Source organism: Pelobates fuscus, chromosome 5, assembly GCF_036172605.1.
Source record: "Pelobates fuscus isolate aPelFus1 chromosome 5, aPelFus1.pri, whole genome shotgun sequence".
NCBI lineage: Eukaryota > Metazoa > Chordata > Amphibia > Anura > Pelobatidae > Pelobates > Pelobates fuscus.
The window spans coordinates 229,111,251-229,138,157 of record NC_086321.1 but is presented as its reverse complement, the minus strand read 5'-3'; the positions used below and the strand labels follow the sequence as shown (position 1 = coordinate 229,138,157).

The window sequence follows — 26,907 nt, the reverse complement described above, 5'->3', positions numbered from 1 at the left end:
AAAACACTTGAATAAATGCTTTCCTAAGGGGAAATAGCCGACGCTGGAGGCGTGAGGACGACCAGCGACAGCGTCAGTTACCGGACCAAAAGTCTGTTAGGATCTAGGAAGTGCCTACAGTGGCTGTCTACAAGACAGCCACTGGAATCAGACTTAGAGCTGTAATGTAAACATTGCATTTTCTGTGGAACTGCAGTGTTTTACATTGCAGCACTAAGTGCAATAGGAACATTGCACCCAGACCACTTCAATTAACTGAAGAGGTCTGGGTGCCTATAGGGTTCCTTTAAGGGGTTAAATATTTCCCTTTATAATATTGTAAAGAACTGCAGAATAGGTGTGTGTTATATAAATGCTAATAATAATAATACTAGCTTGGAGTTTTGGAGTTCTCTATTTGATCACAAACTCTGTAATCTGGAGATCTGTATCAAAAGTCCTAATATGAAAATAATAAGAATTAAATATCACTATTGAAAAACTGCAGATGTACAATGTATGTCTGTTCTACTGGCATCTTTATGACTTTGTTGAATATATTTAGGAGTGGGAATAACACTAATACAATGAATACATTTATAGAAAATTGAATAGAAATTCAGAAGTAAATCATGTTGTTGTTTTTTTTTTTTTTCCCTAAAATTTGAATTCCTGAACCACATACCAGTGAATAACACTATAAACTGCGTATTGAATTTAAAAAAAAAAAACAACGATAGCCGAATTTACTCCAAAGTAGCTGATTTGAAACACTTAACCAATTTAGTTACATTCAGGCAGGGTTATTCACTAAACGTTGAATTGTAGCCAGTTAAAATCTAGATTTCAAAATTGAGGCAAAATTAAGTTAAAAACAAACAAAAAGTAAACATTCTTCCAATCAGTTTTAGAGGCAGCTTGGGTCTTTTATCCTAAATTTTGCAATTCATTGTTTAATGATTAAACACCATTATCGTCCTGCTAGTACATGTTGGGAAATTGTAGCTCACGGAAATTAAAATACTATTTATATAAGCAGAATAAAAGTGATGTCGCCTACTACTCCCATTGGGCTAAGCCAGTCACATGATGGCTGAGTATAGTGGATGTTGCAGTTCTGCCATTGATTCTTCTTCCCTGTGAGAATAACATGTGAGCAGCAACAGCAGACGGCTTGCTTCCTGCTCCCCAGTAATATAATGGGCTGTCAGCTGCTGCTCTCCTCCTCTGTGAGCGTCAGCCCAGGCAGTGGGAGGGAGGGAGCAGGGGCGGAGGATTAACCTATGCTGGCAGTAAGGGACTCTGCAGCCCCTGTTACTCCAGGAAGCACGAGTTTTTCTTTTTAATGAACTTCTGTATGATTTTAACCCCCACTGGCCGAGTCAGCAGCCTGCTTATATGATAATTAATAATTAGCCCACACACACTGACTTGCAGGCCTGTCTGCTTTGCATACTACTTTTAACTTCTTTTTTAGTGCCTCACACTCCTTTATGCCATGGCAGCTCGCTTGCTTTTTAGGGCTGTGATCATGGGTCCCCCAGGATCAGGGAAAGGAACCATTTCAGACCGGATAGTGAAGACATTCGCCCTCCAGCACCTGTCGAGCGGAGACCTGCTCAGACTTAACATCCAGAAGAAGACCGGTAAGGTGGGCATGCATGCCAGGGTGGCATCACACCCCCTTCGGGGGAGGAGCTGGGTACCCAGGGCACATGGGGCACATGGCATGGCCAGCGCATATCTTGGTTAGCCTGTTATTAGTCAGGGGAATTTACAGCTCACAAGAGTAGAAGGAATCTTGTCAAAGTCACCGGTCCCAAAAGAGATCCATACATAGACACATAGATACATACACCTCCATTCTTCAATAATACATTCTATGCAGATATGGAATGCTATAAGACGAAGAAAATAAAGTGCTGCAGTTCAGCATGTCACTAGGTCCTTGCTTTTTCTGCCAGGTAATTTCTGTATGGTCAACATCATTTACTTGTTGCAATTCTATGAACACTGTCACAAACTGTCCCAACAAATATACAGCATTTGAAAGGACAAAAATTATAACCTTGAATATGCCATAATAACCCCAAATAACACCCACATTCTAAGCCCCTCCACCTCCCCTCACACACTGACCCTTTAACTTCTTCCCTAAATCATCAACTGTAAAAGGAAGGTCTGAACCCCCAAACTTGCCTTACTGCTGTAAGTTAATGGGAAATTTGGGAAAAGTACATATGACTTTAACTTTAAAAGTAAATGTATTTAATGTTAGTGTTTTCCCTTTAGATTAGGGCCCTCCCTTGATAAAATAAGTTATAAAACCTAATTTTTTTCAGAATTCAGCATAGAGAAGCTTCTTCTTTGTAAACATTGGATCCCTAACTTCTTTATGAGAAGTATTGTCTACATTTGGTCTTGTCATGTTGTTCATCATGGCGCAGAACATGAAGAACTATGACAACTACTGTCAACCACTAGAGAAATGTTTTAGACAAAATATAAACCATGCTGTTTCTCGGAAATGTTTTACCACATGGCTTTGGTGCTGAACGTATCTTTAATTTGAAAACATGACATGAAAACCAATATCTTTCAACATATATCTACCCTTTAACCTACATTTCAAGGAGAGCCATAGTTATGTTTATATTCCAGTAATTTTAATACTATTTACATGGTAGTTCATTATAATAAGGCACCTCTTCATCACTACCATTGTCCCAACAGCCTGATGGAACAACCACTAATCATGGCCATCAGCTCCAATATATTCACTTGGGAATTAACAAGTTGATATTGGCCATAGCGGCAGCTACTGCTCAATTCTGGGAGTTTATTTTTGTCTATAAATGCAGCTCTTTGTTCATTTCCTATTCACTTAAAGGGAGAAAAAAAACCAATGTATATTTCTTGCCAAGTCTCACACTACTAACTCTTTGAAGTGTGTGCCTGTCCTAGTGTCCTTTTCTACGAATATGCATTTTTAACTTGCACATGCTATTAATTTCTTGTTTTGTAAATGAGCCTTTGAAGTGTGAATTAACAAACATATTGACAATGATATCAGTAAAGGTAGCAATGTTTGGCAGACTGTATAAACAGAAAGTGTTGGATACTGATTAGCTAGGTGATTTGTCCCTACTGTTGAAAAACATGTTCAGAGTCTTTCACTGAAGTGTGAAGTGTTAGGAATTTGTAATTAATTTCAAAAAGAATTTCAACTTTTAGGCCAAACTAGTAAGTATTGACAAGTTGGAGAATTTTTCTAATTTGATTATTTTGTCTTTAAATTGACTAATTTTTAACCCTGTCAGGATTCTTGTAACTGAAATGAATAAAGCACTCCAAGTCAGCTGTAGTTTATATTCAGTGCTTTAACCCCTTAAGGACACATGCCATGTGTGACATGTCATGATTCCCTTTTATTCCAGAAGTTTTCTCCTTAAGGGGTAATGTAGAGTTTTAAATTCCCTGGTGAATTTACATTTCACATGTTGTGAATAATTCTGATTTTTTTTTTTTTTTTTTTTTTTTACTTCAGCATGTTTACTTTTGGCTCTATAAAGACTGGCCTAGTGTCACATTTGAGCTAAAAAAAAGTTTATTTGGGACAATGATATTTTGACATTTTGGGTATTTCCGTGTACATTTCTACATGAAGGAATACATTGTAAATTACACTTGTAAAAAAACAAAACAATTCAAGCACCTTCAATGGAACTTTCACACAATATTCTGTTATTGAGGGAATCATTCCATATGTGGACTTTCTAAATACTGGACTTGCTTTCCCTTTAGAAAATAAACTACAGACTTATATGGTGTAGCAAAATGATCATTATGTCTCTTACATACTCTTATAGTGTTTGAGGCGATCTAGGAATTGGCGTTGTAGAAAATATGTTAAGTCCATTTCATGTGATTCTGTTCATCCTTTTGTTTTTCCTGGTAAGCAGATGTGATTTTTGATCACCTGTATTCACACCGGTAAGTACTCCATATTGTGTTTATACAGGTGCTTTTCGTAACCCCATTAGCCCACATTTATTTGCTTAGATGTGACATGGTGATCTCCAGATGTTACCCATTGTTTTTTTTTTTTTGTGGTTTTAACACAGCAGTGAGTCCCTAGTTTGGCTGGTAATTTTTGCTCACTGTGAGATCCTCCTTCTAGTGATCTAAACACTCTCAAACGTAAAAATAAAATAAAAATAAAATCGAAATAAGTGACCCATACAGTGCTGCAACACAAAACACACAAACCTTTTCAAATATCCGCTCGTGTAGATGATAACGTGACTATTATTTTTTCATTGGCAGACACAATTTTTTACATGTCTACCACATCCATATGCTTTCAAGGTCTCTCATAATAATAATAACAAAGTATTTAACCAGGAAAAGTACACTCAGATTACTCTGGTTTCCAAGTACGTCCTGGGGTTACTATAATTACTAGAAAATATATATTCCTTTAAAAATGTTAAAAACAAGGTGACATGGCTTTCAAAAAAAGGATCTTACCATTGGAAGAAATTACTTCTCTGGTTTATTTTCTAAACTTTGTATATTACTGGATTAAAGTCTAATTTAATTAATATATATATATATATATATATATATATTTTTTTTTTTTACCATAATACTAATTTTATTGATGTCTTTACTAAAAATAAAATAAAAAAAGAAATAATAATAATAAAAAACACCATGGCAAATACTGATGTTAATGTACTTTTTCTAAACCCCCCCCCGCAGCCCCAATTTTTTTTTTACTGTTCTATAACCGATTAATACCCCTTTATAAAAGACGTGGAGGGTTATATCATTATATGCCTGTTATGTCACTGTAAATTATAATTTAAAATAAATAATACAATTGGAAATGCTAAAAGGGACACACTGGGTACCATAACCACTTCAGTTTAGCAAAGGAAGTATGGAAACAGGATACCATCTCTGCAGCCTTAACTTTTGACAAGCTGGGAAACTAGGACTGAAGTAGACCTCTTAGCTCTGCCGACAACCCCTGTGAAGCTGAGAATGGCGTTTCCTGACTCTCTCATACCATGAGTTGGTAGCATAGAGTGGCTTGCAGGCCTTGTTTCCCAGAAGCAAGCAAACACCTTGAAGTCCAAAGTCTGTCCTTGTTTTGTTTTTGTTTTTTGTTTTAATTTAAAAGCCTTAAATATGTTTTGTGCAAAAAAACCAAAAAAAACCACTAAAATAAATAGTCACAAAAACATTAGAAGAAACAAAAACCATAAGTATATGAATTAAATATATAACGTTCATTTGGTCAAATAAAAAACAAACATAACCTATCATTCATTCACCATTCATTCTGATGCGAGAGCAGCAGTGAGCTATATATTAGTCCCCTATTCATTTCTAGTTTTCCTATTTGGAAAGTGTTTTCCATCTCAGACTACTTCTGGGTTTTTATTGAGAGAGAAGAGGATCTCCTGTTTAGCCAGATCTTTGTAGTACTTGAATTGGTTATTCATTACAAAGTATCCTTTTTTTTTTTTTTTTTTCTTCCATTAGGTATTCATGGTCTTTGATTTAGTATTTCAAACCAGTTAAACTGCCCCTGTTGTTTCCAACTGCTAGCTATACGTGATTTAAGAGCAAGCACTAAATGGAAAATTAAGTTAAGGGGCCAAACAAATATCATCTCCAAAAAGTGCACAGTTTTAGATCATCCAACTTTTCACACTAACATCAGATTTAGTAAAAGGAGTCTCTGGTGTTTTTTTATAATTAACATTTTAATCTAGTAGCATTTAGAGTTTAGTGAATAACCCTGTCTGGTTAGTTTTACCAAGAAGTGATGTTTCTGGCTCTTTAGTTGCTGCTGGTTTATGACTTCAATTGTGCCTTTATTATCTAAATCCCCGAGGCACTTCTAATAAATCTAGCTTAACAGTTTATCTGAGTGATAAGCACACCAATCAGTGAGACCTGATCCTTTCCTGTGGTTCCTTGCATGTTTTCATTTACTAAGCATTGAGCATCCTATCCAACACAGGACTGACAAGAGTTTCCATTTTCTTCTTAGTTTTAGGCAGTGCTAGCCTGGGAAAATCTTTTTAAATTCTTAAATGACCCGTTACTTCTACAAGGTCATTCATAGGTCACAGTCCGTTAGGTATAGACTTCTGACATATACATTGTGCTGGAAAAATCACCAACATATGTTTAAAGGAACATATTGAACCTGATGATCAACATTGCTTAGATATGTCAGTGAATTCAGCACCAAAAGCTGGAAATATTAAGGGTTAAAATCACTAAATTCAAAACAGTCACTAGCTTACTTTAATTAACGTAAAAGGGCCACTATAGGCACCCAGACCACTTCATCTCATTGAAGTGGTCTGGGTGCAGTGTCCCTTTTGCACTTAGTGCTGCAATGTAAAACATTACAGTTCTAGAGAAACTGCAATGTTTACATTGCAGCACTAAGTCTGCTTCCAGTGGCTGTCTGGCACTTCCTGGATCGAAACGGACCTTTGTTGCGGTATCGGACGCTGGACGTCCTCTTGCTCTGCATGAGCGATAGTGCCAAGAATACAGCTTTGTATTCCTTGCACTCTCTAGTATCCCTCTCAAATGTGATATTTCTTGGTAAACTGCCAGCAGTGTAGTTCCAAGGTTAAACTGTATATTAAATTGTGAGGATGTGAAATCAGGACTTGCGTTTCACCCAACTTAAATAAAAACAAAAAAAACTGTTTTATTAACCATTTATTTGACACTGTTGCACATAGAAGGCTTATCAATAAACTGCAATCTATGAGTTTGGATTCCAATATTGTTGAATGGGTAAGGCAGTGGCTGAGTGACAGGCAACAGAGGGTTGTAGTCAATGGAGTATATTCGAAGCTCGGGCTTGTCACCAGTGGGGTACCTCAGGAATCTGTACTTGGACCCATTCTCTTTAATATTTTTATTAGTGATATTGCAGAAGGTCTTGATGGTAAGGTGTGCCTTTTTGCGGATGATACTAAGATATGTAACAGGGTTGATGTTCCAGGAGGGATAAGCCAAATGGAAAATGATTTAGGTAAACTAGAAAAATGGTCAGAGTTGTGGCAACTGACATTTAATGTGGATAAGTGCAAGATAATGTATCTTGGACGTAAAAACCCAAGGGCAGAGTACAGAATATTTGATAGAGTCCTAACCTCAACATCTGAGGAAAGGGATTTAGGGGTGATTATTTCTGATGACTTAAAGGTAGGCAGACAATGTAACAGAGCAGCAGGAAATGCTAGCAGAATGCTTGGTTGTATAGGGAGAGGTATTAGCAGTAGAAAGAGGGAAGTGCTCATGCCATTGTACAGAACACTGGTGAGACCTCACTTGGAGTACTGTACACAGTACTGGAGACCATATCTTCAGAAGGATATTAATACCTTAGAGAGAGTTCAAAGAAGGGCTACTAAACTGGTTCATGGATTGCAGGATAAAACTTACCAGGAAAGGTTAAAGGATCTTAACATGTATAGCTTTGAGGAAAGACGAGACAGGGGGGATATGATAGAAACATTTAAATACATAAAGGGAATCAACACAGTAAAGGTGGAGACTATATTTAAAAGAAGAGAAACTACCACAACAAGAGGACATAGTCTTAAATTAGAGGGACAAAGGTTTAAAAATAATATCAGGAAGTATTACTTTACTGAGAGGGTAGTGGATGCATGGAATAGCCTTCCAGCTGAAGTGGTAGAGGTTAACACAGTAAAGGAGTTTAAGCATGCGTGGGATAGGCATAAGGCTATCCTAACTATAAGATAAGGCCAGGCAGGGGCGTATTAGCCGCGAGGCAAACAAGGCATTTGCCTTGGGCGGCATTTTCCAGGGGGCGCCCCCAAACGCCCAGGGCAAATGCCTTGTTAGCCTTGCGGCTAACTGACATGCCTGCTGGGCGGTCTGCTGGGCAGTGCTGGCGAGTGGGCGGGCGGGCGGCCGGCGAGGGAGCACTTCCTCTGAGCTGTCTGCTCAGCTCCCTCGCGCGCCGCACAGTGAGGCTGGGAGCCCGAATATGATGTCATATTCCGGCTCCGCCTCCCAGCCTCACTGTACGGCGCGCGAGGGAGCTGAGCAGACCGCTCAGAGGAAGTGCTCCCTTGCTGCCCGCCCGCCAGCACTGCCCAGCAGCCACTGGACCACCAGGGAGAAATAGGACCCCCCCAGCATTCCCAAAGGTAAGGAGGCTGGGGGGGGGGGTAAATTTTAAATAAAAATAAAAATGTGTTAAATATGTGAGGTGTGTGTGAATGTCTGTTAGTGTGTCTGTGTATGTCTTAGTGTGTGTGTGTCTGTCTGTTAGTGTGTGTATGTCTGTTAGTGTGTGTATGTCTGTTAGTGTGTGTATGTCTGTTAGTGTGTGTATGTCTGTTAGTGTGTGTATGTCTGTTAGTGTGTGTGTGTGTGTGTGTGTATGTCTGTTAGTGTGTGTGTGTGTGTATGTCTGTTAGTGTGTGTGTATGTCTGTTAGTGTGTGTGTATGTCTGTTAGTGTGTCTGTGTATGTCTGTTAGTGTGTCTGTGTATGTCTGTTAGTGTGTGTGTGTGTGTGTATGTCAGTGTGTGTGTGTGTATGTCAGTGTGTGTGTGTGTGTATGTCAGTGTGTGTGTGTGTGTGTATGTCAGTGTGTGTGTGTGTGTATGTCTGTGTGTGTGTGTGTGTATGTCTGTGTGTGTGTGTGTGTATGTCTGTGTGTGTGTGTATGAATGTCTGTGTGTGTGTGTATGAATGTCTGTGTGTGTGTGTATGAATGTCAGTGTGTGTGTGTGTGTGTATGTCTGTGTGTGTGTGTGTGTATGTCTGTTAGTGCATGTGTGTGTGTCTGTTAGTGCATGTGTGTGTATCTGCTAGTGAGTGTGTGTCTGTTAGTGAGTGTGTCTGTAAGTGTGTGTGTGTTTCTGTTAGCGAGTGTGTTTCTGTTAGCTAGTGTATGCGGATCTGTAAGTGAATGTGTGTGTGTGTGTGTGTATTTAGAAGGCGGGGCGGGGGAAGGGTGGGGGTGGTGCGGGCGGGGGGCAGGATTGGATGGGGGTGGCGCGGGCGGGAGGGGGGCGCCTGAGTTTTGTCCTGCCTAGGGCAGCACAAAACCAGGATACACCACTGAGGCCAGGGACTAATGAAAGTATTTAGAAAACTGGGCAGACTAGATGGGCCGAATGGTTCTTATCTGCCGTCACATTCTGTGTTTCTATGTTTCTATGTTTAAAATTGTTTCCAGGATAACATAGTCAGCACTTTGGGCATTTCAGAGCTTATCATTTGTTCTATAGAGTGAAAGTTTCTACAACTTCGGGCACTAGTTGTCATTGAACACTTAGGTTACATTCATTCCCTTCCAAACATAATGTAACTTTTTTTTTTCCTACTAACTTTATTGCAATTTCATATTTCCACTACACCCAGAAGGCATGTGTTGAATGACCTCTAGACAACATTTACTGTCTTGTTTGAACATTAACCTGAGCATGTGACTGAAAGGGACAAACCTGCTTATTGTATGTTCCAAATATGGAATGGTGGTAGTGACAAAATTACTCCGTCACGTGTTATGGAAAATAATTCTGTGAGTGTTGTCACATATTGTCACTTTGTCACAGTCTTATTTTCTATAACACATGACAAGGTAATTGGTTTACACATTTTTGTTCATTAATGAACTGGTAAAATAACCCTGTAATTACAGTAACACACAAAATCTTGACTTTCAATATCGCTTCTGCACCAAGATCCGTTTAAAACCTATACATACCTTTACAGATGAGTGACATTTTACCTGGGCCCTCACCACACATCTGGTTAGGCAACCATTTTCTCTCTAGAGTACAGCGAAACCAAACCTTGATACCGGAGAAACTGACGGAAGCCAAGCACAGAGAGATGGACACAGGTTTCTTCAGGAAGGAAGAGATTCTTTATTGGATCACCGATCGGGACTCAGAGGGACTAATGTCACCAAAATACAGCAAGTTCTGAGCCCCGGACAATAGTGCAGGCTCCTTATATAGGCATATAACTCCTCCCATATTAAGCTCCACCCGCACATTCTCTTAACCAATCAACACAAATAAGAATTAACTTCCTGTTTGACCGCATGGCTTGTCCAGCACAATGGAGGAGGGGAATACTATATCCTGTATTCTTGCACATGCTCCGTACACTACTGATCGTATCTTGCCTCGTGCAACCAACTGATCGATACGTCAGCATATGCACGTACACATGCCACGTGGTAATCTCGGCCTACTAAATTTATTTTTACCGAGATTCCACCACATTCCCCCCTTTGATGCCTCTTGATATTTTACAATTACTTGAGGCATCACTTAACCTTAGTTTTGCTTACACCGCAAGTTACCTTGAACCAGACCAGACTTATCTTATGATGTGAATCTTCAACATTCGTCTTCCTGCATTGGTTCTCCTTGATCTAGAGCCTTATACTTATATATCGCCATTATCTGTGCAGCAGCCTTCCTCTCTGCTATACTTCCTATCAGGCTTTGCACAGACCTAACTACTAGGGGTATAAGACACGGTAGGAGTAGACACAACAATAAAATCAGTAGGACTCCACCTACCACTGCCTTAAGCCCTCCAAACCACTCATACCAGCTACCAAACCAACTACTTGGATTATACCCTTTCCATACCTGAGTAGGCACATGCGCTAGTTTAACCATATGGCTAGTAAGCTCAGCTATTGCTTGCCCTTCGTCATCTATTTGAAGACAGCAATTGCTTAGGTTAAACTTCCCACATACACCTCCCTCTACTGCCAAAAGGTAATCCAAGGCTAATCTATTCTGGTATACTGCTGTCCTCATCCTGGTATTATGTTTCACTAGGAGATTGAGCGCTTGTGATGTTTCGTTAGTGATAATCTCAACCACCGCCTGTAATCTTATAATGCGGTTGAGCATATAAATAGGGGTTCTATAACCAAAGGTACCATCTTCTGCCCACGTGGCTGGCCCATAATAATCTATGATACGCTGGGGAGGCCATTCATTATCTTCCCAGGTGCCTATCTCTAAGGGTCCCCTTTTCTTCCTATGATTCACATCATACACTTTAACACCTAAAGTCTCACCTGTTTCAATAGGTAACAAGAAGAAGGATGGTTTGAGCATACCCAACACACATGCCCCTTCCCAGTCCTGTGGCAACTCCGAATAGGCTTTCTTACCACAGATCCAGTACAAATTTGCTGGGGCTCTCCAGGTAGATGTGATAGATCAAACCACACATCCTTTAAACTGGCATATCTAGCAAACGGGTTAGATGGTTCTGAGACATTTGAAGCCGACCACCAAGTTGTATTTTTAGTATCATCATCATAAGCTTTTTGCCCTAGACAAGTTAATTCTCCTACAGAAGTATTATACATTATTCATTTCCTTGCTATGCAAACATAACCTATGATGGAGGTCTTTAATCTCCACTCAGATTTACCTCTAACACTCATATGATAATCGGCTTGTGTAGATATTAATTGGTCAACTGCCTCAGAACCGGACATTACCTCCTTTGCTTCCCAAGGCCATTGGTCTCCCATGTTAGTACCTCCACACACATAGCAGTTGGTAACATTAAGACTACCGGCAATACTTTCAGCTAAATCGATGAACAGGTTTTTAGCATTATGGGGGATCTTATTATCTATACTCATCTCTTCGTAAAAGGAATGGTATACTTGATGAGTCTGGGAGGATACCGTATCAGTCTCTATTCCTATAAACAATAATGTCCCAGGATCTAAACCCGTCCCGTATATTTGAAACCCAAATAAATTTCCATACTTATCTAAGAACTTGTCGGGGTTATTAATAAGTATATGGACTGGGTTGCATTCCATAGACTTACAATATGGGCTAGTCGGCAACTTAGTCACTATCATGTCTTTATCTACTGTCTGTCCCCAAGTCGCCCACCCCACACAAGACCAATATGGACAAAAGTTATAGTCTTTATTTGGGCATCTAGGACTCACATATTTATTTTTGCTACTGGGACAAATGTATTTATCGTTAGACCCATACGTCCTCTCCCATCTAAGATCCCCACATACATTCCACGGCTTTCTACCACTCGATATCGCTTTACACGCATCAAATAGCAGAACACCCGAAGAATGTACGGATTCTAACACCGTCTTATTAATTAGGGTCCCCTGAGGATCTCCATTCCTGAGAGTCAACCAAATTGTACGAGGTTGATACTCTGGACTGAAGCACTTAGGTTCTCCTACTCCTAAATGGCACACACTATAGTCTATATTTAGGTATCTACATTTTGATACCTCTCCTTTACACTCGTACTGTGAATGCCAAATTAGGGTTTGGGAAATATGGTTACCTGTTCTCGTAGTCTTAATGCATACCTCACAGCTAGGAGTGTCGGTACCTCTACCTTCCTGAATATAAAAACACATATAAATAAACAAAATCAAAAGCACATCTTTCGCCGTCATCCTCAGTCTTCGTCCGTGCGATGGAACCTCAGCTTCCAGGATGTGAGGGCTGCAGGGAATGGAGTTCTGCTCGTCTTCACAGGTGTCCCTTCGAGACTTTCCTGGCTTATACACTATGTGATGGTAAGCGGACAGGCTTTATTATGGCCTTCTCACTCACACCTGTAACAATAAAATTTGTAATCCACAATAATTCCTCGTTACTCCGACTGAGTAGTGCGTTTCAACCGGATCTTGCAGGGATTCTCTGGGTCTGCTGTAACTTGCCAAGAATCGACTGCTGCTGGCTTAACCCTGGAGTGATGTATCCACGGAGTCACTTCGGCTACTTTTATCGCTGTAGGGGTAGACAAAAGAACAACATAAGGACCTCTCCACTTAGGCCCTAACGGTACATTATTCCACTCTTTAATCCACACTTGGTCTCCTGGATGATAACTATGAACAGGGGGATAAATATTCACAGGTAATCTATCTTGTACCCATTTCTGTACCTCCTCCATAGTCTTACCCAACTCTACAACCTGCTGCCGGGTAATTCCTTCTCCCAACTGACTCAAATCCCCCCTTAAGTTACCAAGTACGGGAGGTGGTCGTCCATACATAATTTCAAAAGGAGAGAGGCCCATCCTTCTGGTAGGGGTACTGCGGATTCGCAATAGAGCTATAGGTAAGAGAACGTTCCACTTAAGTTGGGTTTCCTGACACATTTTAGCCAACTGGTTCTTTATAGTTCTATTCATTCTCTCTACCTTACCAGAACTCTGGGGTCTATATGCAGTATGAAGCCTCCACTTTATACCAAGCATATGAGTCAGTTGTTGTAGGCACTGGTGAACAAAAGCTGGACCATTGTCCGATCCTATAGAACAGGGTAGTCCATATCGGGGTATTATTTCTCGTAACAGGAATCTCACAACTTCTCCTGCTTTCTCTGTACGAGTAGGACATGCTTCTACCCAGCCTGAATAGGTGCACACAATTACCAACAGGTAACGATGTCCACCCGATTTAGGCATCACTGTAAAGTCTATTTGTAGATCGGACATGGGGAGTCCCCCCATAAACTGGACTCCTGGTGGCTTTACTGGTCCTTGTCTTGCATTATTTTTAGCACACGTTACACATCTACGTACAATGGCCTGAGTCAAGTTGGACAATCTTGGTATGTAGAAATGTTTCCTGAGAGATTCTTCTGTACTGTCTCTCCCAGAATGTGTCCCGTTATGATAGTTCTGGACAATTTCTACTGCTAGTGATGCTGGTATAACTATTCTTCCATCTTCTAGCTGATACCACTTGTTCTCCAAATACTTTCCCGGTTCAGTCTTTAACCACTCCTCTTCTTGAGTTGTATAAACTGGAGTCCATTGAGACAGTGGGGTTGGTATTAGAGCAGCTATATGCCCCACATACTCCTGTCTTCCTGATTCAGCAGCACGCTTAGCTGCACTATCTGCCATCCGATTTCCTTTGGTTACATCACCATCTCCTCTCAGATGCGCTCGACAATGTATAATACCGACTTCTTTCGGCTCCCACACTGCTTCCAATAGTTGTAGGATTTCAGCTGCGTACTTGATTTCTTTGCCTTCTGAATTCAGTAGTCCTCTTTCTTTATACAAAGCTCCGTGGGCATGAGTGGTTAAAAACGCATACTTAGAGTCCGTATAGATATTCACTCTTAAACCTTCAGCCAATTGTAACGCTCGTGTTAGTGCTATTAATTCTGCCTTTTGTGCTGATGTTCCTTTCGCCAGTGGCCGAGCTTCTATCACCTTGTCTATTGTTGTCACTGCATATCCTGCATAGCGGATCCCTTCTTTCACATAACTACTGCCGTCGGTGTAATATTGAACATCGGGGTTCTGGATGGGAAAATCACGAAGATCTGGTCTACTTGAGTATACTTCATCCATTACTTCCAAACAATCATGTTGACTTTCAGTAGGTTGTGGCAAAAGGGTAGCTGGATTTAAGGTATTTACAGTCTCTAAATGCACTCTTGGATTTTCACACAACATTGCTTGATACTTGGTCATACGGCTATTACTAAACCAATGATTTCCTTTGTAATCCAACAACGTCTGTACTGCATGTGGGACTCGTACATAAAGTTCTTGACCCAGAGTGAGTTTATCGGCTTCAGCTACTAGCAAGGCGGCTGCAGCTACGGCTCTTAGACAAGGTGGAAGTCCGCTGGCCACTGCATCCAGTTGCTTAGACATGTAGGCAACAGGTCTTTGCCATGATCCCAAGTACTGTGTCAATACTCCCACAGCCATTCTTCTTTGCTCATGTACATACAGGTAGAATGGTCGTGTGTGATCAGGTAGACCTAATGCTGGGGCACTCATCAAAGCCTTCTTCACATCTTCAAATGCCGTTTGCTGTTCTTGGGTCCATAAGAAGGGGTCGTGCTCTGTACCTTTGATGGCTGCGTACAGAGGTTTTGCCAGTATCGCATAGCTGGGAATCCATATCCTACAGAAGCCTGCTGCCCCCAAGAATTCTCGCACTTGTCTTCTATTCTTGGGTATTGGTATTTGGCAGACAGCTTCTTTTCTCTCTGGCCCCATAATCCTTTGACCTTCAGAGATATGGAATCCCAGATACTTGACAGTTGGCAAACACAACTGAGCCTTCTTTCTGGACACCTTGTATCCTGCCTTCCAGAGAATGTGTAGTAGATCGTGCGTTGCTTGCTGACATTTTTCTTTTGTAACTGCTGCTATCAACAAGTCATCTACATACTGTAACAATACACACTCTCCTGGGATGGACTCGAAATCCAGTAGATCTTGACTTAGAGCTGAACCAAATAGGGTAGGTGAATTTTTAAACCCTTGGGGTAGTCTTGTCCAAGTCATTTGGCGTTTTGAGCCCGTTACAGCGTTCTCCCATTGGAAAGCGAAAATACATTGACTTTCTGTGGCAATTCGGAGGCAAAAGAAGGCATCTTTGAGATCTAAGACTGTGAAATAAGTAGCCCCGCCCGGAATTAAAGCAAGCAGGTTATATGGATTGGGTACAACTGGATGTATACTAACAACCGCATCATTGACTGCTCTTAAGTCCTGCACAGGTCGATACTCATCTGTACCGGGCTTTTGAACAGGCAACAATGGGGTGTTCCAGGGGGAAGTACAGAATTTTAGGATACCATACCGTATGAATTTATCCAGATAGGATTGAATGTTCTTCTTAGCCTTCTGCGGGATGTGGTATTGTCTTAGGCTCACTGGATAAACCCCAAGTTTCAGTTCAATTTTTATAGGTGGAATATTGCGGGCCAGTCCTGGTGGGTTGTTCTCTGCCCAAACTCCTGGTATGTTGAATAATGTCTCATCACTCCTAGGGTTTTGGCTAGTCAACACTGTATAAAGTCGCCACTCTTCTTCCTTTGGTACGGATAAAGTCATAATACCTGAAGGTCCATTAAACTTTAAGGATGTTGTTCCATTTGGTAGGAACGTAATCTGCGCTTGTAATTTTGATAGCATATCACGTCCCAGCAATTGGACTGGACATTCAGGCATATAAAGGAATTGATGTTTTACTACGTGGCCTCCCAATGTACAGAGTCGACTTTTAAGAACCGGTCTTTCAGCACTTCTTCCAGTTGCTCCTATCACAGTAATAGTCCTTCCAGATGGAGGAGCAACTAGATTAGTCACCACTGAATGTTCAGCACCAGTGTCGATCATGAACGCACTCCTTTTTCCCCCTATTGATACATCGACCATAGGCTCCGCTCGACCAAGGGGGATGGAGCCCGGTCGGTATCAATAGTCCTCCATGACCGTGTCAGCCAATCCTACAAAGTCCCTACCTTCTCTATCGCGGGACCTTTGCGCTGCTGGAATATACCTATCTTCCCTAACACTTCCTCTGTTCCCATTACTCCCTCTATAACCATTACTCCCTCCGGGGCCTCCTCTACCTCTCGCTCTGCCTCTAAAGTTTCCATAACCTGTCCTAGGTCTGTCTCTCTCAGACTGTTCCCTTCGCGGGCACTCATTTCTCCAATGCCCTTCTTCCCTACAGTAAGCGCACTGATTTTTACTTAGAGGTTCCTCATTCCATCTACTATCGCCTCTATCTGGGCCCCGTCTATCTACGCCTGCGATCGCTACCGCTAGCATATCAGCCTTTTTACGCATCTTGCGCTCTTCCTCTTTCTTACTTTCTGTATCCCTGTTCATATAAACCTTATTTGCTACCTCCATTAGTTGGGTGATGGACATACCTGCAAACCCTTCTAACTTTTGTAGCTTGCGCTTAATATCTCCGTATGCTTGGCTGACAAAGGCGGAGTTAACCATTCGGGAATTGTCTGCGTCTTCCGGATTAAAGGGGGTGTACAAGCGGTACGCCTCCAATAATCGGTCATAAAAGACACTGGGCGCTTCATCGCTTTTCTGGATCACCTCAACTGTCTTCGACATGTTAATGGCTTTCTTTCCTCCTGCTTTCATGCCAGCAATTATAGCGTCTCTATAGGCTCTGAGTTGAACCATATCAGCACCATTTACGTTCCAATCGGGATCAGTATTGGGATAATGTGTTGCGGCCCATGCTGCTGGATTAGCTTGGTTCAAAGCACGGGCTCTATCTTCTAATGCTTTAATGGCTGCTTGATTTATTCTTGTCCTTTCCTCATTGTTAAATAAAGTCATTAGTAACTGCTGGCAATCAGCCCATGTCGGATTATGCGTCTGTACTATTGAGGTGAACAGATCAGTCATAGCTTGTGGTTTCTCAGTATACGAGGAATTATGGGTCTTCCAGTTTAAAAGGTCGGTTGTGGTAAATGGGACATATACGAAGACTGGGTCAGCGTGTGCCATTTGACCTGCGGCATCGATATAAGCTGACCCGGAATTTAGGCGAAGAGGCATCTGATAATGCTTTAATTGTTGGGCACCAGTCAACTGTCGGGTTTGGATAGGGCTACGTAGAGAGGCGTCAGTCATGAGTTCCGGTCGGGGAGAGATAGGGTATGGGGATGTGGGAGGTTGGTTTTGTGAAAAGGTCGTAAATAAAACACTTCGAGCCGAGCTAGATGAAGCTTGACCGGAAGTCTGAAGTGGCGCCAAATCAGGATATTCGTTTTTAATGGGGGTGGGTTCTGGTTCCGGAAGGGGAGATTTAGTACGAGGGGGGGTGGATCCTGTACTGGAGGAGGAAGCGGAAGTGGATGAGGGTAATGAGGGGAGGGGTGCAGGGCTTCCTGCGTTTGCGTCACTTCTTCTTAACGGAAAGTAAGGGGGCGGCAAAGGGATCTCGGACTCAGGGGGCGTGTCCAAAATGGGCCTAACACCAGTCCTAGTGAACGAACAAGTCCTAGCTACCATGAGGCGACACTGCTCCTCGTGGCATGTCTGGAGCCATTTTGGCGAGTCATTTACGGCCTGTCTCCAACAATCAATATAAGGAAACTGGCCGTAAAGTTCAGGCCTACCTGATACAGCCACGTGTAAGCGCTGTACCAGAGTTGGATCCAAACTGCCACGTGGCGGCCATGCCGCAACCAAAGTAGGCCACTCCCTAGTACACAAAGTGACCAAACGTACAGGAGACATCTTTACCCCAAAATCACAAATTTTAAATCCCTTTTTAAAATTCTTCACCATACAACCTAAGGGATCCGGAATCGTTGACTGCGACGCACCCATACTTAACAATGGAACGTCGTCGACAACGAATACTATGCACACGTACTATTCAACAGTCACACCCGTTTCCTCTGGCAACAGCACCACGTGGTACGGTTACCAAGTGAAACGTACACTATAACAATAAACACTCAGGGAATTCCCGTACACACACAGCTGTTACACCAGTCACTATATAATCAATATTATGCCCTTTGGCGTAACTATACAGTCACCCACGCTATAATTCTCTATATACGAATTACCCGTCTATAACACACCCCAGTAACATCGTCTTTTACAAATAGCGGTTACAGTACGGTTAGCATAGGTCAAAGCACAAGTTAAGGTCACAATACAATTATTAGTGGTTATGGTGTTAAAACATGCAATTGACGACAATGATTAGTACTTATATACAGTGTCAGTAAATATACAGGGTTATGGTACCGTGCACTATAATACAGCAACACACTATTAACACTCTCGCTAGACGGCTGAGCTCGCGCTATCTAACAAGATATACACTTTACTAAACAATCGTTAACACATTTACAATTCCCAACTAAACTATTGGCCAGTACCTTGAATGGACTACCTAAAAACAATCTACATACGTTTTGGTTAGCCACACTGCCCAATCACCACATATATAGCGAGCTAGAGAACCGAATTTACACAGACGCCTCTTAGTCGCACTATACAACGAGCTAGAGGACCGAATTTACACAGACGCCTCTTAGTCGTACTATCAAAAGTCTAGTGGGTTCCAAATTTACACGCCTTCCCACTTAGCCCAGATAGGATGAGAACTAGCGAACCGGATTTACACAGACGCCGCTTAGTCTCCCGGTCCCTCCGACCTAGCGAACAAAATATACACCCTAGAACGCTAGTCTAGACAAGACACCGGTGTCCGGCTAGGGCTTATTTTACACCAGAGCGCCCCGCCTGACTAACCAAATCAAACGGTCTGACTAAAGAGCGTTCGATCGAGCGGTGCGCCTTCGCTCCTTCCCTCCGACAGAGGGGGCAGATACACAGATTCAAAACCCCTTTGGGCCTACCGCACAATCGGTATACCCCTAGTGGGTCCTGCCGTCTAAAACAGCAGTTGTCTTACCTCCTCGTTCCTGAACCTGAGTTCACACTCATCGACGGGGACACCCCAGCACTTCTCACGTAGAGGCCGATGATCTCCTGGACAACGGCCCAGTGGCGCCGAGACGAAGGGAGGTCCACGCAGAAGTTCAGGGGTGCAGCCGTAGAGAACGTGGGCAAAGATAGACCGTCTCACGCCTCTGCCTCTCAGCTACCGTTGAACGATGAGCTTCCCGGCCAATGCACCAAATGATACCGGAGAAACTGACGGAAGCCAAGCACAGAGAGATGGACACAGGTTTCTTCAGGAAGGAAGAGATTCTTTATTGGATCACCGATCGGGACTCAGAGGGACTAATGTCACCAAAATACAGCAAGTTCTGAGCCCCGGACAATAGTGCAGGCTCCTTATATAGGCATATAACTCCTCCCATATTAAGCTCCACCCGCACATTCTCTTAACCAATCAACACAAATAAGAATTAACTTCCTGTTTGACCGCATGGCTTGTCCAGCACAATGGAGGAGGGGAATACTATATCCTGTATTCTTGCACATGCTCCGTACACTACTGATCGTATCTTGCCTCGTGCAACCAACTGATCGATACGTCAGCATATGCACGTACACATGCCACGTGGTAATCTCGGCCTACTAAATTTATTTTTACCGAGATTCCACCACAACCTCACTTTAGGCAGCTATCTGCTGACCACAGCTGCTTGTTTTATACAGAAGCATGGAATATCGCTGCACTGGTTAAATTGTCCTTCGATTTAAACACGTTCATTATCTCTTAACTTTGTCTTCAACCAAAGAAGCATAGTATTTTTAAAATAATTAAAACTAAATGAATAGATCTTTAAGAACTCTTACTGCATGTTTTATAAATCTATCTAGTAAAACTGGTAAGGCAATGTAGGATTAATGCTGTAAGGGTCAGTGTCACATGGAATGACCATAAAAACACTACAGCAAGTTTGCATTTAATGTGCAGATATACACTAAAAACAAAATGAAAATGACTACTAGTGCAATGGGTCTAGAGCTGTGGAATCAGAGGCCCTGCTTGGGGAAGTAGAATGGATGGGAAAGTAATCAATCCCTATATATAGTCTCTTTCCAAGCACAGTAGCAATGATGTGATCGCTTTCTAGCTTTTCATGTCCTGAGATGGTCATGGAACCTAAGGCACTCTTTAAAATATCTTCCTGGGGGTTAAATTCATTGAGTGGTGAACTGTGCTAAGTTGATTGCCTTTTCCACCTCTGCTGTTTTGTAACTTTAAAGGCCATCCAAAACAAATAATAGAAGAACAAAGAACATTCACAGTGAGGAACACTCATTTTAATTCAATCAGAACAGGCAAGCTAGTTAGAAGCAGAACTTTGCAAAATATACCTTTTTCTCTGAAAAAGCAGCATTTACATGGAAAAACCTGCAGGGACATGCTATGGACACCCAAACCACTACATTAAGATATTATCACTTTAGTGAATGACCCTGTTTATTTTCATTTAGCGTCAATTTTGATTTAAATGACCGTTAGAAATAACGTTACCTACCGAACCTGATTACCTGAGCACCCAGTGTTTTAGTGTTCTTCACTGAAGTGTGAATTGTTGGGAATTCAAAGCAAATCTCAATTATGTGTTTTAAATTCAACCGTTTTGATCTGAAATGCGTATATTTGGTTTGAATTTACTTTGAATTCCCAGTTAACAATTTAGTGAATAAACCTGTGTGTGATATAAAACTGATTTTTTTTTTTTTTTTTTTTTTTTTTTTTTATACACACGCAGCTCCTTTTTAAGCCTTACTTTATGTTTAAAACGTACATACACACGAGTGAGAGGGAAGAACCAGCTTTCATAGGGTCTAATTTTTGAGTAGCAGTGTTAAGGGTGCAGGGTTACCCCTATAGATGCAGGACTTAATACTGCCGTACTGACGAAGCAAAGCCCTGGCTTAGAGAGTTCTTGGGAGTAAGTGATGGTCTAGAATTATTAAGCTGGGCTAGAATAAGGATAGGTATAATTATTATTTTATTTTTTTTAACTGCTGTTTGGGGCAAATGAGTGGCGAGGAAACAAAATATTTGACCATGTCGCTGTTATTTATGTAAGTTATCCCAAGAGTATGCCACACTACGTTTGTTTTGTTTGAATGGACCTTTTTGAATAAAATCTGATTTTCAACAAAAAAAACCCCAAAACCCAGTGATTGCTCATAAATATTTTTCAAACCGATGTCTCAAAAGGTTTTTTTGCTTTCCTGACTTGTTGCAACAGTACCAAAACTAAAAATATATAATTTAGATTTGTGTTTTAACCACAAAACCCCTGATGTATTAATTTGTCTTTATAAAAGCATAATATGGTGCTTTAATGGAGAGAAAAGGAAACCTGTAAAGAATTTTCTTTATACTGAATCAATATATATATTTTTTGTATATCAATCATTTTATATATATTTTTTTTTGCTGTTCCTTCAACAGAAATTGGAATTGTGGCCAAATCATATATAGACCAAGGTCAACTGGTTCCAGATGATGTCATCACTAAACTCATTCTGCAAGAACTAAACACTATGAGAACTAATTCCTGGCTGCTTGATGGTATGTGTATTCACAATCTACTACACTAAAAGTGTTTTGATGCTTGAATCTAAGCTGCATGCTTTTAATCATAAATGTAAATTGGTAGTATGTTTCTATTTTTTCATTTAAATGTATAGGTGAAAAACGCTTTATATCCGATAATAAAACTGCGTTCTAATGAATAGTAAGCCACAGGATCATAATGGATAGTGAGTATAATGCAGCATTCTAAAAACACATGTGGATAAGAAGGAAATGTTCTAAGTTAAATGTTTTTCTGTTGAAAAAGTTACTTCTACAGGAAAATCATTGTTTTCTTTCTGTGAAACAGCAAAAAGCATCTCCAGTGGCTCTCTGGCTGACTGCCACTAGAGGCAGTCTTAAAGGAACATTATAGTCGTCAAAACTACTTTAGCATATTAAAGCAGGTTTGATGTATAGATCAGTGTTTCCCAACCCAGTCCTCAAGGCACACCTACCAGTCCAGGATTTAAGGATTACCCAGTTTTGTCTAAGGTGTTTTTTCTTTTTTTTTCTAAAAACACCTTAGACAAAACTGGGTAATCCTTAAATCCTGGACTGGTAGGTGTGCCTTGAGGACTGGGTTGGGAAACACTGGTATAGATCATGCCCCTGCAGTCTCACTGATCCATTCTCTGCCATTTAGGAGTTAAATCAATTTGTTTATGCAGCACTAGTCACACCTCACTGCATGTGATTTGTACAGCCTTTCTAAACACTTCCTGTAAAGAGTCATCTAATGTTTATACTTCTTTTATTGCAAATTATGTTTAATTTAGAATTTCTTATGTCCTGCACTGTTAAAAGCTTGATAGACCCTGCAGGAGCCTCCTATTTGTGATTAAAGTTTAATTTAGAGAGCAGGAGATAATTTTTTTTTTTTTTAATGCATAGCATGAGGACGTCCAGCGTCAGGCGACCAAAAGCAATTTATCAACAACTGCAATAATTACCATTGCAGGGTTAAGGGACCTTGGACACTGCACCCAGACCACTTCAATGAGCTGAAGTGGTCTGGGTGGCTATACTTGTCCCTTTAAGGTGAAAATAGCCAAACTGCAAATATTGCAATTCACTTTGACCCTGTAGATCAAGGGAAATCAGCTTTTGGCACTCCAGTTGAAGTGGACTACATCTCCCATGCTGCTCTTAGTCTTAATTCTGGCAAAGCACCATGGAGTGCCAAAGGTTGCCTACCCCTGGACTATATGCTTTGAGATGTATCTGCAGTGGACTATCTCTGTATAACATTGAACTTGCAGGCCTGACTGCTAATTATGAATTGACTCCCGCTGTGTTTTTGTTTGAGATTTTTTTTCTTTTTTTTTTTATGCGAAAGTGGAGTGGTGCTAAACATGTTGACCAATTACTTATGATTGACAGATCCTCATTGTACTTGTAGGTTAGCTGTTTGACCTTCCTTGGGGTCAACAAAGAAATTATTTCTGTACAAGCTAAATGTATAAAAATCTAACTTTAATTGGTATCCATCATTACTAGTGCATTTCTTTGATAAGTGTTCAACATAATTTAGTAAGAATGAGAAATGAATCCAAGCATGATTTGTATGTGTTGTGTTGTGTTGAATTTTTATTTTCTTTCATTGTCTAAGCATCATTTAACAAGCCATCTTAATTTAGGTTTTCCTAGGACTGTCCCACAGGCAAAGGCTCTGGATGATGCTCATCAGATAAATTCTGTGATCGATTTGAATGTTCCCTTTGAAACCATTAGACAGAGACTAACTGCACGATGGATCCACCCTGGCAGTGGCAGAGTTTACAACACAGAATTCAATCCTCCCAAAGTTTTGGTAATGCTTGGTCTACTTAAACTTTATTTATTTATTTTTTATGGTTTTATATTTAAACCTTTCATAAAATTCACTTGATACCTAATCTAAACCCTGAATGGCTGAAGTGACCATTAAAGTGCATTGAATTTTGTCTTAGTTGGCAAGAGAGTGTAATGCAGGTAAACCAAGGTCAGAGACCATTAAGAGGGGTGAATAGGTGAACTGGACAATGTGGAATGTGCATCAAATATACAGCAATAAAACGGTGGGAATTAATCTGTCAAGCAGACGGACAGGACCATGGTGGATAATGCACAAAGAAAAGAGGAAATCCTCTGAATGAATAAGTTATAATTCTCATGATGCTTCCTCTTTACAATAGCACTTCACATGGCATTTTAGTTTATTTGGGGTGACTGTTTTGCATGGTGACATTTTATAAATAAAATAAAACACATGATTGTTAATTGTTTTTGGTAGAGTTGGATGAGCTATGATTTATGTATTTTTATTTTCTAGGGCATTGATGATATCACTGGAGAGCCTCTAATTCAACGAGAAGATGACCAGCCTGAAACTGTTACTAAAAGACTGAAGGGCTATGAGGCTCTTACTAGGCCTGTTCTAGAATATTATCGGTGAGGAATAGTCATTTCTTAAATAGAACTTAATTATAGGTTGTAAGAATGCCATAATACATATATACTTTTTTTGTTCGTTTGAAAGCTTCTTTTCAGATATACATGTTTAAAGAGAAAGTCTATGCAACAAACTCTTCATCTCACTCTAGTAGTTATATTGCCTACAATTTCTCATTTTGTCAAAATGTTTACAAGTCTCTGTGCCACTAATCATCTAATGTTTATACTTCTTTTATTGCAAATTATGTGCCTCAGCTTTATTTATAATGCAGAATTTGCACTTTTATCATTATTGAGTTTGTCTAAGCAGGCGGCAACGACAGGCTGTGAGCATTAGTGTAACCTGCCAAGACCACTCTCAAGCAGTCACTGGTGTCGATTCAGTTGTTAATATAATTAAGATTCATCGTGAGCCAAGTTTACCAGTCCAACATGAATAGAACTAATAATATTGAAGGAAAAAAACAACCTCTGACCGATATGATGGAATAAAACCTAAAATACATTAAGATAAATGTCAAGGTGATGTTTATCACGGCATCCATTTTAGGAGTTTGTGAGTGCCATCTATTTGATTTGGCAGTGCATTATCAGCCAAAACAGAGCGATGATATAACCTGGTACTATATCGTCCTATGTTAGCCTTGTTCTAGAATTATAAATACAGACAGACTACTTTACAGAAGCTGACTTGGCACAGAGTGAATGAAGCTTCTGACCTAATATAATGCTCAGGTTGAATAATGAAGTTTGCCTGATTGAGAAAAGATTCTAGGGTGAGGTAATGAAGTCTATGGTAATATTCATACGTCGACATTTCCAGAGAGATTGCGATTCTCTCTCTATATTAAATTTATTATGGTGACTTTTCTTAGCATTCCCCATAGTACTCATCGTAAGTGTGCATAACCTGAAAGGCAGTTAACGAATACGGTGCAACTTTGTAAAGAAAAAAATAAACATTTACGATAGAATACATAAACTTCATAATTTGTGTGTATGTACGGTTTGCTAGAATATACAAACTCTATTCCCCCCCCAAAAAAATATGTTTTACTTCAAAATCTAAAGAGAGAGAGTGTGTGTGTGTGTGTGTGTGTGTGTGTATTTATATTTATGTTCCTGCAGCTTTTATAATGAGTACAATTGCAGGGTCTGTACAGTAGTGTTCTCTAATCTGGAAATTGCATTCTTGACATTTCGCTCTGATCTCTTTAGAAACAAGGGTGTGTTGGAAACATTTTCTGGGACGGAGACCAACAAGATCTGGCCACATGTCCATACATTCCTTCGTACTAAGCTGCCTGATGTAAGCCAAGAATAAGCAGGGAGCAGAGGAGACAAAGCAAATTTTATCCCGCAGAGAATGCATTATGCCTTGTAACATGAATGTAAACATGTCACCTACATGAAGTACCTGTCCCAGCTGAATCTTTTAAACATTTTATCGTATTGATCTTTTGTAGATCTTTTTCATTGTTTCTGCATTTTTAATTCTAATGATTTTTATCTGTGTTTGGATGTATTTTTAAATATCTATTTTTATAGGCATTTAAGCATACGTGGACAGGGTTAAAAAAGAAAACCTAACTTGATGTAAAAAAAATTTTTTTCTGGAAATATCAAACTATCAAACATTATTATTTTTTTGTTTATTAATGCTCCAACAAGAATCCTAACCTTCTGTGGGTAATATCCTTAACGAATGTTTAGAGACTCTCAAAAACAAAACAATGGATCATCTGTATCATGTGCTTAGACTGTATAAAAGGTTATCATGACTTGTTTAAATCTTGTGTAGAGCAGCAATTTCCAAACTTTGCACCCAAGATGTATGCCAACTGCATTTCCTATAATGCATTGCAGAGCATTATAAGAAATGCAAAAAACTAGGTTGTTAAGTTTAGCCTTCACTAGTGTTGAGCTATATCTCGGTGTTTGACTAAAATTGAATGTACATTTTTCATTTTAAAAGAAACTGGGGCTTTTTATTATATGAACTATATTCCTAACCGGAATAGAAAATCTTGAAAAGATAAAAATGTAAAACGGTCTTTCATGGGGAAAAAAAAAAGATTAATGTGGGGAATTGGATACATTTGGGGAGATTTGTCAAAGGGTTCTCTCCTAAAAAGTGGTCTAAAGTCCTAAATGCGTGGCAGTTACCATGGAAATCAGCAAGCACATTCCATTGGTAACTGCTCCCATTTTACATTTTGAACCACATTTTAGAACAGAACACTTTGATAAATTTGCACCATTGATCCCCAGATCACTAGAACTTGTGACCCATGTCTTAACTGATAGCAAATGTGTCCATTGGATATTATTGCTGTAACTGGTAAATATAACATGTCGTCTGCCTTTTTGGTGCAGTTTCCTATCAGTTCTCTTAGCCTTTTTTAGGATCCCTCTTCTTGATTTTAAAATGTTTTATATAACTGAAGTCTTTATCCTACTGCCAGCCTTATGACATGTTGTAGTTATGCATTTTTTTTACATCCATATGCCTGATACAGTCACTGGTTTTTCATAATGACGTCCTTTTAAAGCAGTGTTTTTACGGTCACATTTTAAATCTGTAGCAGATTGTAAGCCAC

At 40.3% G+C, this 26,907-nt stretch overlaps 1 protein-coding gene across 2 annotated transcripts; it reads left to right on the top strand.

Moving 5' to 3' along the window:
- Positions 1–1,218: 1,218 nt before the first annotated feature.
- AK3 (adenylate kinase 3) lies at positions 1,219–26,148 on the top strand. 2 transcript variants are annotated; one of them, XM_063457212.1, is made up of 5 exons: positions 1,219–1,625; positions 21,749–21,868; positions 23,512–23,684; positions 24,186–24,304; positions 25,526–26,148. In XM_063457212.1, exons 1-5 carry the CDS (start codon positions 1,478–1,480, stop codon positions 25,629–25,631), a joined length of 666 nt encoding a protein of 221 aa, XP_063313282.1. In that variant the 5' UTR covers positions 1,219–1,477; the 3' UTR covers positions 25,632–26,148. The 2 variants fall into 2 exon arrangements, with proteins under 2 accessions (XP_063313282.1, XP_063313284.1); XM_063457214.1 differs by lacking the exon at positions 21,749–21,868.
- Positions 26,149–26,907: the final 759 nt, after the last annotated feature.

Excerpts from the sequence above, each read along its gene's own strand:
- AK3 (XM_063457212.1), top strand. The coding sequence starts at position 1,478 with ATGGCAGCTCGCTTGCTTTTTAGGGCTGTGATCATGGGTCCCCCAGGA. Across the intron at positions 1,626-21,748 it reads TAACATCCAGAAGAAGACCG|AAATTGGAATTGTGGCCAAA; the intron begins GTAAGGTGGGCA and ends TTCCTTCAACAG. Across the intron at positions 24,305-25,525 it reads CCTGTTCTAGAATATTATCG|AAACAAGGGTGTGTTGGAAA; the intron begins GTGAGGAATAGT and ends TGATCTCTTTAG.